Source organism: Chaetodon auriga, chromosome 22 (assembly GCF_051107435.1).
Source record: "Chaetodon auriga isolate fChaAug3 chromosome 22, fChaAug3.hap1, whole genome shotgun sequence".
NCBI lineage: Eukaryota > Metazoa > Chordata > Actinopteri > Chaetodontiformes > Chaetodontidae > Chaetodon > Chaetodon auriga.
The window spans coordinates 5505942-5520807 of record NC_135095.1 but is presented as its reverse complement, the minus strand read 5'-3'; the positions used below and the strand labels follow the sequence as shown (position 1 = coordinate 5520807).

Below are 14866 nucleotides of genomic sequence, written 5' to 3'. Positions count from 1 at the left end.
GTTCATAGTAGTAGCACTCATGTCGACAACTTGCATCAAAAAGCGTCAGTATAGTATAAAAAGTCCTGAAAAGTAAAGGATAAACAATAGAAACTGAAGGAGCCTTCATCACTGAGTGATATGGTGTTTTGCATATAAAACTACAGCAGCTGACAAAAGATGTGAGCATGAAGTCCAAATTCAACCTCTACACTACTGCCACCTAGTGATGAAAATGGACAAACACAGCTTGACGTGTCAGCAGGAAAAACACAAGTTTAGATAATAAAATGAATGATGGCCACAACTTGATGACCACTTTATCACAATTACTGATAAAAAACAACATTTAAAATGACAGCAGGAAAAATACATAAATACCCTTAGTACATATATCTAAAGAATAATTTTACATTTCTGATTGATCTCATTCACAAATAAAGGAAAGTGTGACTGAACTGACTTCTTTCTTGAGGTCTCTGAGAACTTACCATGAGGGACAGTAAGAAACAGGAATGTTTTGTCTCTACATGCATTTTTGAGACCCACAATTGGCAGTGTGTTCTAGTCAAATCACCAGGCAAATCTTTAAATTCAAGAGAAACACAGAGCCAACAGACAATGCTGCTGCTGATCCACACTGTCTGCAGACAACTGAGTTGAAGATTTGTTCTGCAGCCTCCTCCACATTTAATAGAAAGGCCATACGGAAACTGTGCTCAAGCTGTGAGAGGATCTGGAAATATGGACATGTCACATAAAGGTCACCATCACCACAGCGCAGCCAGGACAGGCTGCCAGCCTCCCGTGTAATCATACTGGTTCGAGGGAATTTGCTGCCACTCAAATCCGTGACATTAAATCAGCCTTTCATACAAACAAACCTCAAAGATTCCATCCAGACGCGTTTTAAGACATGTAACAATACACTGATTTAAATAATCATGTAATAAAATGTACCTACTCTTTGTCTTTCATTGAAGAATCCAGAATCTATGAATATGCAAACATGTTAATTACAAAGGTTTAACTGCAGGTCACAAGATGTCTCCTGTCAAGCCCATCCTCAGCATACATGCACTGGAGATTTCAGGTTTCCACGCTGCATTTATTTAAGTTGCAGATTGGACCAGGATTGGCTTCTGATCTTGTTGTGACATCACAGACCATACTTGTAAATACATGTCATGGACTGAGATTTAAGGCAAGCACAGAGAAACTTTCCCCTTCTGCAAATGAAAGCCTGACTCTTCACTACAGTCATTCTGCGCAGTGAAACACACATTTTTAATGAACTGAGCAAAGATAATGGATCAGACCAATGAAAAGGCACACTTGTGAAGTTTGGCATGAACATATATAATGTGTTTATACACTACATCTATTCCATTGCCTCTCCTCATGCATCAATGTTCATCTATATTGTCCCTGTGAAGTAAATGTACAAATAAATAGATTAGACATTATTAAAGATGAAACAGTGAATTGGATGTACAGTTGTACATCAGTGGTTAAATGATGAAGAAAGCAGAGACTGTATCCTGTCTTTCAGTGAGTCTAATAAACAACATCTCACAAATTCTTTCTAGTTCCAAAACTGCTGTGTTGAGTAATGGATGACTGTTTAGGTCAATCTGACCAGCAACACAATGGACATAATCCTGACTGAAATAACATGATGGATACAACAAACAACATGATCTTATTTTAAAAAACACACAGTACTACAATGTGTTTTTTCACTGCGCATACTGACAAATTTGAAAATGGATTAAATTAGCTCCAAAGGATCAATCAGATTATAAATGCTGTTATTTGTGTTATTGGTCTTTTGCTTGCCCTTACAAAAATAAACATTAAATGAATGGATTTAATGTGCAGCAAACTGCAAAATATGTTAATATTAAGGCACAAGTAATATCATATTGATTTAAAAATACCAACAAATACACAAAATAACTTTTAAAATATGGTGGCAAGTGTACTGCACTGCACAACTTCCGGCTGCATTAGGATCCCTCGCCCCCACCCACAGCGCCCTCCCCGAAGCTCCCAGCATGCATCTTGCTCCAACTGTGACTGTATCCAGTTTAAAATCTCTCAACTGATCCCTGCAAGTACAATATGTTCCAAACGCAATGAGGTGAATCCGTGCCATCAGTCAGACGTGACGCTCGGCTGCCAGAAGATGGAGCCATTTTCCACCAAATGCTTGCACATGACTTCAGAGGCAAACCTCAGGCGTGGAAGCCGCAGGGTGCAGGGAGGTGTAAGGACGTTAGAAGCAGTTAGCTTCCCACTGGGATCTTTTGTCTGGGTGCTTGGAGGCAGCTTGAGCTCACTGGCCCCATTTGCGCCATATGCCATGAGAGGCTTGCCTGTCACATCATATGAGGACCTCCGCCTGATGGCACAGGCCCTGACTGACCGTGCACATTCACAGTCACTGCACAGCATCCATCAGTTCTTAAATGCAGCTCAGATGGGTGGATGCAAAAATGTAAAGGATGGCACCGAAGCTGAATCTGCTTATTGTTTGCAGATTTTAAGATGACACTTCCACTCACGAGTACCTTTATGGCATTAGCTCATGATTCCATTTGATCAGTGTCAAATTAATTTAACGAACATGACCTTTCAAGGATAAATGTATTAATGAATTCCTCTGAAAAGATATCTGATAATGACTTAGTGCCTTTGGTGTCCCTTATAATAATCTATGACTATGATTACATGAAACTATGATTATTGAAATAAGGGCCTTCTTTTGATCTATTTGAGCATTTCAACAGGTCAAATGCTTATGAATGACTGTTCTACACTAAGGCCTTAGAAAAAAAAAACAAACAAGAAATTTCACATGTGATGTAAGAACATGCCTGAAGCATCTTTGTTATATTGTACCATGCTACTTGTAGGCAACATCATCCATCTATTACATCAATTTTACAGTCAATCCAACCAGAAAATCCTTCCAGTATGCCAAAAGGTTTCTGCCTGGAATAAATATGTAAGGTTTTGCTCTGTAACTCTTACACCAAAAGGTAAATCAGATAATACAAACGTAATCCAAATGTAAGTATATCACTGCAGATATTTCTACTTAATATCTACTGTTCATTGACACATTTAAAACGGAAAGAGATTTTTGTCCTCTGAATATACATGACTGCATTTTTATGCAAAACTGAATGGCTGCATGGAAATAATTTAATAATCCCCAAATGCACCTTACGCATGCTATGGGAAATGCCTTCATGCACCAGAATAAGTAGGCCATTTTCTAGCAAAGCCTTCGTGATGCAGCAGTGTTTTAATTCATTTTATTCAACCCAAAAATGTAATTCATATCCTGCTTGGACTCATTTATAATTAAGAGGCATAACAGCGCGTGTCAGTCATGAATTATAGCTACAATAACAGAGTAGTAAAAACGACGCTTTGACTTTCACTGTGTTATAATAGGACAAACAAATACACAAATAAGGACTCATTATAAGATTTATTCACGTTTTCTCCTTATCACGTTACACTGTTAGAATATTTACGTACTTGTCAGCCTACACACTGAACTCTCTGTGGTCTTCTAAGACAAACATGGGTTCCACCTTTAGCGCGTCATTATCCAGTATATACACTGCACATATAGCAGCTACATGGATAAAGCCAACCAACAATTAAAAAAACGTTTACCTGACTAGCAAGACGTTTTGTTAACAGTGTTGACAGCGTAAATCTGAAAACATATCAAGTAATGAGAAACGCAAAGAGAAGGTAACTTACGCACATACGGCAGCTAACTAGCCCGCTAGCTAACTTACAATACATACGGCGGCTATGTAGCCCGCTAGCTAACGTACAACACCGGCGTGCCTTTAACGAGTATCACAGCTACCTGAATTAGTTTGACAGGTGTCTCGTGCTGAAAACTGCTCAGCGTTTAATGTTTCTTATAGCTGAATGATGTCAACTGCAGCACTGTGTTTGCTCTGGGAGAGTCTAAGTGAGCTGCTGGTATCTGGAGGTAATCTAGTTACCAATATTAGCAGTGTTAATGAGGGACTGGAATCTGGCACGCTAATGTAAGACGTCGGTATAGCATGCGCTCGACTCACTGACAACATGGTGCACTGCGTGGTTGTTATTGACTGGTAACGACGCGAAATAGTATATAAATTCGTTGTTAACGTGAGATGTCCGCGGGTAATTGGATTAACACAGGCTGCTCAGAACAGGTTCGTGGTCATTTTGCTAGGTTAGCTAACGTTGGCTAAGCTAACAAGCTAGCGCACGACCGACTCGTTAGCCCAGAATTCGGTTGACGAATGGGGAGTCCAAACAGGCGTGAGGTGAACTCGGGTGTGCCGCAGTTTGTTTGCAAAGAAGAGCACTATTTTGAAAACCACACGCGAGGACACGCACTTTTCCGCTGTCTAGTGTCAATTCCTCAAAATGGGGTCTGCTAACGTACGTCTCCGCCATTTTGTGACAGGTTTTTCATTGAGCAAAGGGGTACGTGTAATGGTTGAATGTAACCCCATCAAGAAGATATCCGCTTGGCAGTTACAGGGAGAAGGGATCAGGAGTAATTTTCAACCATCCCGTGAGATAAAAGTCGTTTTGAAGTGGTCAGCAAGGGATAGGGGCCGCTTACCGCAAGGTTCACAGGTTTCCAGCAACAAATTGCACTATGAAAAAAACAAAACAAAACTGTAGTGTAGTGACCATATGTGAAGCACCAAAACATTACAACAAACACCATAAATAGATTTAACAAATACATCACAGTGTGTATTGAAAGTAAGCCAACAGGATTGCAGTATCAGCAAAAAAGCTCAGCCAAATCAAACGACATATAATGATAAACAAAAATCAATTTGTGTCATGTTGTCAATTTTCCATCCCAGTTGCACTGTATTGTTGTGATATCACAGGAGACACAAGTATGCTAGTCCAAAATCACTAATGCCAGAAAAAGAATTTTAAGAAACTGTATGTGCATAAATGGTCAGATATCTTCAAATATATTCAGTGAAGTGGTGAACAGTTTGTTGAGCTTTCAGACATTAATCCGGACAAAGCACATGGCTCCCAGTCAATAATAGTATAATAATATTAATTACTTCTGTATTCATAGAAGTACTGATCTGATGCGTTTTCTTAATTACTGCAAAGAATTATGTCTTATGGACATATGTATCCTTGTATCTCATTTTGTAGTTGTAATAATTGTCAATAGACTGTGATTGGTTGTAAGTGGTTGCATAGTATTTTATAATATTGCTGTGTTATTGACGTTAATAATTGTTGCAGGTTTTTTTCTTTTCTAATGGAAATACCCTATCTTCACTTTACTAATATCAGTTGGATGAGATTTCATTTCGTTCATTTGGAAGACAGTTATAAATATACTGGAAAAATAGTATTTTACGAATAAAATGCGGGGTTGCCCTCCATTACACGCCTGGTTGGGATAACAAGGGAGCTATGTTAATTAGTGTTATCCCCTCCCCCCACGGGACATTTCCAAGTACCTCCTGACCCGTTTTCCAAACAGAGACGAGTTGTCAGACGGTCCCTAAAAAAGAAAACAGTCTCTATTGTTCCAGCACCCGCTCTGCTCTGGACGATGCAGTGCCGCCTGTGGCCGCAGAGGGCGCTGCACGCATGGCAGGCCGGGCTCCGCGGCCTTCACATCTTTTTGTCTGAGAACTGGATCCCTCTGCCGCTCTACAGTGTGTGCGATAGCCTCGGAGCTGCGTCCGTATCACACTGTCAAACCACTCCAAACGAATACAACCGCGACCAAAAGCATTTATTCTCCACATTCTGCCATGGCGTTTCTAATCTGCCGGTAAATCGGTCGTATTTGTGACTGTTCGTTGGAACTTAGTCCGGGGTTGAATCGGGCTTGCTTTCTGTGTGCATCAGTCTTTATTAGCGAGCTGCCGCTCTTCTTGCTATCAGCTATTTCTTTAACTTTTTAAACACTCAGCTTCGCGAATGACTGAGCGCCGGCGGAGTATGGGATCCTTGGTGTCTTAAGAAGCGACTGAAGTGGGGTTTAACCGTTTTTGCATGCAAAAACAATGGCAAATTCGACGGGGAAAAATCTACTAGATCAGCGAAGGAAAGGACAGGCTTTCCTGGACGAGCTGCGGCAATTTCACCAAAGCAGAGGGTGAGATTGGGGCGTCTTTATTCCCAAGAATTGCAACTTTAAATCTTCATTGCATGCGACTGCGAGCGAGGCAAAACTGTTATTAAACATATGTGCCTTAATTTCTTGTGTTATTCCCTCAGATCGCCGTTCAAGAAGATTCCTTTCGTGGGTGGGAAAGAGCTGGATCTGAATGCTCTCTATATCAGAGTCGTCTCTTTAGGTGGATTTGCTAAGGTGAGTGGGAACTAAAAGTGGATTTTCTCCACACTCTGCTCTGTGTGGACTCCTCGGTGGACCACTCCACAACTCCGTGTGGGCAACCCGGGACAAGTGTAACCCTCTGGACAAACGTTAGTGGGTCGGTGTTGGCCTTGTGCTAGTTTGCCATGTATCTCTATGCAATGTGGTGGCTTGTGTTGTTGTGTGGTTTGAATTGAGAGTCCAACCGCTCGGAGTCAGAGTGCAGTTGGAGCGACTCAAAATTAGCGGGCACGTTTAACATCGATTATCGGCACGGAGCCCGGCCTCGGGAAACACCGCGGAGGACATAGCGTTTCGCCCGGGCTTTTACCGGTAGTTTTCACGCAGGGGAAGCTGGATTTTTTTTTCTTTCTCGCCATAGCCATCTTTCTTCGGCTTCATGGCTGATCTCAAAATGTAGGCCTCACAGGCCCATGTAGTGAATACAGTGAACGGCAGCGAAACCTAGTCCAAAATCGAAGGGGTCGCCGTGAGCTGAAGCGTTTGTTTTCTGATGCAGGCGGTTTGTTGGAGTTTAGCTTCGTTACGTTTGAACGCCAAAACGGGTGAAGTCAAGTTAGCTTGTTAGCTGTAGTGCTAACTAGCCTCAACAGTAACGATAGTATCCTAATGGGAGTCAGGCAGTTATAACAGTTACTTACTGATGTATCAGATGGAAATATGTCCGGATAACAAGCTTAAGCTTCCTAATCAAACACTAAAATACTTCATGTCCTGCCAGATAAATTCATCCTTTTCAGTATTTGTACACATTTTGAGCAGTTTGACAAAGTTATTGATTAGGGATTGTGATATTGCCTCATTGGGGGAACGTGAAACGTTAGCTACCCAGATGGCTGCAGTCTAAACCGCTCTTTCTGTTGCCCGTATTTTACCTAACGAACTCATTTCCCCCTTTCAGGTCTCCGACAAAAACCAATGGATTGAACTTGGAGAAGAGTTTAACTTTCCCAGGAGTTGTTCCAACGCTGCATTCGCTTTAAAACAGTACTACCTTCGGTAAGTAGCATTGGCCATGCAGCTCTCTTCCTCGCAGGTAGCATGTGGGAAGTGTTTACAAATGTTAAGATGCAGTCAGCAGGATCTAGCCTCTCCACTCCCCTCTGCTCGGAAGCAGCACCAGTACAGTACTGTGACAAGCCAAGCAAGGTCTGTATGTTGTGTGCATGAGTCATGACACGGTAGATCAGTTGGCTCTTCCACATAAATCATCTGTCTCTTATAAAAAAGAATAATCTGGCTAAATCTGTCCTCTGTATTTAGTCAGGGACGTAGTTTTTGAGATCTCACTTAAGTGGCATTTGTCTGTAATGACCCTATACTATAAACTAATGATGGTTATTCCTGTCTGAAAATGATGTAGCCACAGGGTGTTTGCTTTTGATATAGCACTAATGATTGAGCAGCTCTGGGTGCTGTAACATGTGTTGCATTCAGCCTTAGCACAGTCAGCTGCCAGTGATGGGAGTCTGGTGTAAATGCAGCTCTCCCCAACAGCTGGCGTTTGTGTTTTTTGGTGTTACTGCTTTCTCTGTGCTCCTTTTCTTCTCCCCACCACCTCATGTAATGATTGTTCCCATCACTAGCACCTGCCTGCAGGGGATTCCACCTCTGTAGTAGAAAAATGCTTGTATCTTCTCATGGATATTTTACAGGTAACTGCAGGTCACTTGGTTGAGATCATAAGCAGCGGCTAATTATCGGTATTTTTTGACTAAGTTGGCTTTTGATTCAAGCTGTGGCAAGTTGGAAGTGTAGAAGTCAATTGGAGCACCAACTGTGCACAGCTGATGAGACTTGTAGCTCCTGAAAAGTTCACATCTCCATTGTTTGTCTGCAGGAGAGAGACACCTCAGGCACATGTCGGCTGGCAGTGCTGCTGAAGTCAGTCAAGGTCTTTCTGATTACCATAATGGCCACAAACCACTATTAAACAGCCTCATATTTGACCGAATACTTTATGAAGCCTTTTTTGTAAAGCAGGCGATCATGTAGTTTGCTCTAATGGTGTGCTTGGAAGCTCAGGCAGCTGACAAGACAGTTGTTAAGGCCTGTTCTTGGAGTGGAAGTAGCTATAGTGCAAAGGTGTTGAGTTTCTGTGATCTGATTTATGTGGGAACTTTATCTCAACAGCTCAGTAAAACACTAACATTCAGAAATCAGCTTTTGTCTTTGTCTAACAGGCTTAGTTTTGAGTATGCCTGAAGTACCTGTCACAGGGAGTCAACCGCCGATCTGATTTGTTGAGTCTCTATAATACTTTTCGGAGGACACAGTTAGGCCAGCTAATGTGTCTGTTGTCTCGTGTCAGAGAGTGGTTTATTAATACCAGTAGGCCGATGCCTTGTTCTGCAAGTGACAAGACAAAGCAGAAAGTCATATGGAGCCATTAACATCATTAATGTTTTTCTTTAACCCCTAAAATTTTCATGTGTTACTCAGGACTATCTGTACAAGACTTAAGGAAGATGAATGAGCAGTGGAGGCCCAGCGGCTGAGTCGACCGACATGCTGGCTATCAGTTCATGTCACGATAGTCGTTGGAGCTACTTTGTAAAGTTTATCTAAGGCAGTTCAGTGCCGTGGATGTCAGAGGCAGCAGGCAGCTAGACTTGTCTTGCCTCAACCAAGGCTGATAATAGAGAGGCTGTCTCGCCTCCCTCATGCTGCTTTTTGCTGATGGAGCACAATAGAGAAACTAAACGTTCACCCCCCCCCTTAGTTTTTCTATGCAAAAGTGGGCTTATAATGTAATCATTTCCCACATCCAGGCAGATCAGGGGTCACAGCCAGTTACACAGTGGATATGTGGTCACTGGAGCTGCTTCAGATTCAGTGTCTCGCTCAAGGACACTTAAGCTGGGTGGATGTTTGCTAATATCAGGTGTTAATCTTGATTATCCAGTTGAATGGCCATAAGTAACCACTGGCTGCCTGGGCATTTTTTTTTTTTAGGTGTGTGTGCATTTTTAAGGCTGTTACTGAAAGCATCTGTAGATCTGTTTTCTTGGTGATGATTAGATGTCTGAAAGCAGTGTCAAGTAACATTTAAAGGGGTAGCAATTTGGCTTGGTGTTTGGTATTTGTGGCTTTTAACAAGCCTAACTTCTAATTGACTACTCCTGTGCTGATTCTTGATGCTTTTTATTTTTCAGTAAATTCTAATGAGTTGGTAGGAAAGGCTTAAAGATATCCTGTGGCTGCAGGAATCAAACCTGTGACGTGGTCTTATCTGTTGACCAAGTTTCCCTGTTTGAATGAATGGGATGATCATGATGTGGCTCTCTCCGGTCAGCACTTCCCACTCAGAGCAGAGTAATAAGCAGCACCGAAGTTCAGTGCCAGCTCCTGCTGCCGTCTATTTGATATCTGAATGTCACTCGGTAATAAGTGAGCGACGCTTGCCAGAAACATTTTTCCAGCTCGTTTTCAACTTGTTGAAGCGCTGCTTTGACATCAGTCCTACCAATGGTGCTGATTTCATTTCAGCTTCACGGGAGGAAGGATTCACACTCTGGATCAAAGCGCTGGCGTCGCATCACACTGACACACTAAGGTCACGGTGGAAATGCAGCTTTGTTTTTGGCTCACTTCATTAGCAAGATTGAAGCGAAATATAAAAAAAATAGAAATCAGGTGTTCAGGTGTGAGAGTGAGAGAATTATTGATCAGTGAAACAGACAGTAAGATGTTGTCAAACAGAATTACTAATATAAAGGAAAGTGTGAAATGAAATGATCAACATGGCAAAAATGTCTGGGTCTGAGTTTCCACAGCCATGAAAATGTTTGAATGTTTGAAAATTGGAGGAATGTTTTACAAGAACTTGGATAACACTTGAATCCTTTTCCTTTTTTCTTTTACCTTTTACATTTCCATAATTTGACATACATTTATGTTCTTCATCTGTGCACTGTGTTTGAGTGGATTGGGTTAGAGTTACTCATGGCTGCTTCGAGTTTACTTGTGGCCACACGGCTTTGGATGATTCTCAGTCAGTACTATTTCACATCTCCATGGTTTTCCTCTTCCATTACTAGTTTCATATGATTTGGCAGTAGTTTGCAGTAAGCTCTCAACCCTTGTGGGGCAACAGAGTCCTGATTTTTCAGTAATGCTGGCACCACACGAGAGGATAATTGGGCAGATTTTGGGTCCGATTCGCCCCTCCTAACAATTGCGGGGGTGTTCCCGATTTGAGGCTGGTCTGAACAGATAATCTGCCCAAATGATCCTGTAGTGCGAGGGCTTTACAGACATAAGGTTTCTGACTGGATCGAAGTTCTCCCCCAATTTCACATCCTGTGTATTAATAATACATACCAAACAAGTTTTAGATTTATGATTTGAAATCCTGTGATACAGAATTTAACAGAAACCCACAATAGGCAATGAGCGCGAGCTGACCGGCAGGCATGACCCGACGTGTGCACTCTTAGTATCAAAATGTTAAGAAATTGAGTAAATCTGTTTGTTTGTGGTCTCCTACTTTTTAAAAATCAGTTCTTTTAGTATGCACCAGGCACAAAACACCATGCACTTTGTCAAGGAGAGCGCTGTAATTTGAGAGCGAACGAAAGGTGTTTTGAAATAAGGCCTCTGGTGTTGCTACAGTCGTTGACTTCTTTTCCAAACTGCAGCACACTTAACACAGTAGCCAAGTCAGGTGATGGATACCCTGGTTCACCCTTTGTTTGCCCTCTCTGCTGCATCCTTATTGGGAGGAAATCAAGGCCCAGGAGGCACTGACATCTAGGAACCGCTCATTTGATCCTCTGTGTTGGTTCACATCAGTTATATCTGTTGTCACGAGGAGGTGGATACACATGGTTGGAAAGGTTTTAAAGACCAAATTGTTTTTTTTTTCTACAGCCTTGTTTAACAAATTAAATGGGGAGAATGTTGCTTTGTGATATCCTGTCATGTCGTGTGGCATTTGTTGTACAAGTACAAATCAGCTTTCACCTTTTGACCCATGCCACATTATGACCAAGTTCGGCTTATTGCCACTGCAAGGACAGTTTTTACTGTCCATGGTGAGGATAGAAAAGAAACCTGCTCTACTCTATACATCTTTCTGCTGAATCAACCACCTCCAAATAATCTGTCTTTCTCAGAGCTGAAAATGCTACTTCCTGTACAGCAAATTATACCACACTTTAACCTCTCACCATAACTGTTTGCAATGTGGAGAAGCAGGTGCAGTCAGACTCACAGATTCACTCATCTCAGTCAATATCAGAATGTTTCACTTTTTGATATGAATCCTCTGCTAACGCCACACTCGTTGGACACGTGTTTCGCAACTGTTACTAGCGTGTGACCCCACTTTTAGGCCCCCAAATTCTCACGATCCCAACAATTAGGCAGTATTTTAGTTGTCACGAGAATTTGAGCACGACATACTTTTCCCTCTATTTTCCAGCCAGCTGCAAGTGGATTCTACAAATTCTGATTGAATTAGTTTGTTTTAATGAAAAAATGTCATAATTATATCAGTCGTAAAGATGTATGACCTTGCCTGCATATCAGACGGTGCCATGTGGGACACCAGAGTTGAAACGCCACCACTTGTGTGGAGAACGCACTGGGAACCCAACAGAAGCACGCTTGATACAAAGGCATTCCTCTCATTTAATTAGATTGTATTGAGATGTAGACAAAGTCGAAATGAAAATGTTTTACAGGCATCGAAAATCATTTGGAGGCCTCTGTCTCTGTCGATGTTTAAATATCCGCTCGTCTATTTATGTGCTTAAGTAGTACTTGAAGTTAATGGGGCCGGGCTGCATGGTTAATGTTGTGTGCAGTGTCAAAAGTCTTGATATTCAGATTACATACGTATGGCAGTTCTCACCCGAATTAGTCATTTAATTAAGTAGAAGACAACATGTGATATTTTCTATTTAAGGCAGAAAATGGAAAACAAAAACTTGAACTCTCTCCCAGCTGTACACCGCAGACGCATCTTGCTACCCTTTTCTGCTTGGCGGGTGTCAATTTTCACACCTGGTTATGAGATTATTCTGGGTGCCATCATGCTTGTTGGGTGTACTCTGCTTCCTGTGTATGTCGATAGACTCTCCTGCTCATCTGAAACATCTGGATGAAGTGGCCTTTGATCTGGCCTGCATTAGCTGTGTTTGTATTCCCCCGCCTCATCCTAGCTGCTGCTCAGACTTTAGAGATGCTCAGATGACGACCGGTTATGAATAAAGACGAGGCTGCGTTGGCTAGTGTTTGTCTGTTTTCTGCCTTTTTATACAGCGTAATAAGAGACTTTTAACAAAATAAGAGCGCTAGAGCCAACTTGCTATCACAGATAACATCTGAAGGCTCTTGAGACTTTGTGTTTTTGGCCTGTAATTTGACCAGCCCTCCAGCACTGTTGGCCACCACTGATAGCCTAATCTCCTTCTCTCAGTCTCCTTGCTAACTAGCGGATGGACAGATCTGCCTCGTACTTGACAGTGGAACTTGAATCTGGTGTTACCACTTCATTAGATGATACAGTTGAAATGTTTGCTCTGGTTGTGATGGAGACCGCAGCGCTTCACTAAAAGCGGAGTCGCTTTACTTGCTCTGTACATTTTACACATAACTATAGTGGCATTTCAAGCAAAAATACTACTCGATATTTATGGGAACTATTTGTCCATTCTTCGAAGATTCCATCCTACCCTCTGCATACTTCCACACACACACACACACAAAGAGAGAGAGGGAGCGAGAGACATTCAGTTTTGCAGTAATGGATTTTCATGAGGGGACTGTAAACTTGGGCTCAACAAATGCCATCAAACTCTGAAAACTCATCAACAAAGCTGATGGAAAGCAAGTCTTAAGTTGTGGTCTTTGAGTTGACAGCTGTTGTTTGCTTTGCACGTCCGCCATTAAACTTACTTTGTGAGGTGACAAAGCTAGCCATTGCTTGTTGATGTGTAAATGGGTCCTCACCTTCTGCTGCGTGCTTCACTCTCAGATCGCTGTGCATAGTTGCTTTTGAGTAGTGATATGCCGGCTTTACATGGCAGTTTGCACAGAACCTTTTGACTGTTGGAGTAGTCATTGCATGCTTCTCCTGTTTGTACAGTAGCATTGAGCCCATCTCACACCGCCGTATTAAATGCTGCCCAGCCATTGTGTAGGAACTAGTGTCGTAGGAAGTCCAGGAGTGCATCTCTATCATTTTGGCCTAAGAAGAAACCCATGTGTATATGAGGACATTGTATAGGCTGAGATCTGATCCACTATGAGTAGCTAGCTTCCAGGAATCCGGCTACACCTGGAGTCATGACAGTCACTGCAGTGAGCGGTGTTTACTACTCAAGTAGCAGCGTGCAGCACTTGACAGTTAATGTAGGCAGCTATCATCTGTGTTTACTGTATAAAATAAAGTTTTTGTACATGCTGTTTTTACTTAATTTTCACAGATGAAGACATGTTATACATGCAAAAACAAAAGTTTCACATTAATTGAATTAATGTGATACAGCCGAACCCAATGTATTACAGCTGAGGCTTTAGCCTTTTCTAGAATTACATGGCATGACAGTCCATGGGAGAATACACTTGAGTGACTGTGTATATTTTCAAGGAGATGCTATGCTTTCGCACTGAAAACCAATCATACAAAGTCCAACAAAAAGCTCAGTGTGAACCCAGGAAATGCCCCTAACCGCTGAGCTACCGTGTCATTGAGATTGACCAGGCAGATAACTCAAATGGAAATGCTTGCACTTATCAAGGTGTTGAGTTGTATTGGTGTAGCTTTTGACCACATGGGTGAAGCAGACTTTTTGACATGGGTCACAGGAATACCATTAGAGCACACTGGTCAGTGTTGCAGTGCAGTAATTGAAAAACACTCAGGATCAATGAGCCCATGTCTTTGATATGGATACTGTCAGCTGACAGGACTTAACTTTAAGTTTGCTTTCAGGGAACAAACGGTCTGTTCTGTAAACGATCCAGCTTTTACACTATTTTCTGATTATTGACAAAGCAAACCACCTTCAGCCTGAGCTGGACAGCTGGCTCTATTAAATCCCAGCAAACATTTCTGTCCAGAAATTGGCAGTGGCTGTGTTTTGCATGTCTGCGTCCACGTCCAGCAGGGGGCAATCGACTCCCACACACACAGACACGCTGAGGGCATTTGGGCAGCCAGGCAGCTGAGAGTAATTGAAGCCAGGAGTATCTGCTCTGGTGTGACCCAGATGACCATAAATAACATAATACTAACGACAGTAGCTGTGGCTGCCGCTCTGTCTATTCATCACTCCTCAGGCCTTGTCAGTTTCCCACCCTTTGTGCCCCTTCAGTTATTTTGGAGGGAAAATACACCTCGGTTTTGGCTGCGATAATACGCACTTTTCGTTTTTTTGACGGTTGTGGTGGCTTCTGTTGGGTGGTGGTTGCATGTTTAAGCGGGAGGGAACTGATGTTCCTCTCATCACGCAT

At 42.2% G+C, this 14866-nt stretch overlaps 1 protein-coding gene across 3 annotated transcripts in view; it reads left to right on the top strand.

Moving 5' to 3' along the window:
* Window positions 1–5815: 5815 nt before the first annotated feature.
* Window positions 5816–14866, top strand: part of arid2 (AT-rich interactive domain 2) — a 33119-nt gene continuing 24068 nt past the window's right edge. For 2 of the 3 annotated variants that reach the window (XM_076722175.1, XM_076722172.1), the window contains exons 1-3: window positions 5939–6160; window positions 6283–6376; window positions 7305–7402. In XM_076722175.1, coding sequence (XP_076578290.1) covers window positions 6069–6160; window positions 6283–6376; window positions 7305–7402 — 284 coding nt within the window. In that variant the 5' untranslated portion in view covers window positions 5939–6068. Of the gene's footprint in view, window positions 5834–5938; window positions 6161–6282; window positions 6377–7304; window positions 7403–14866 lie in introns of those variants that run through there. The other variant, XM_076722173.1, reaches the window with a different exon arrangement.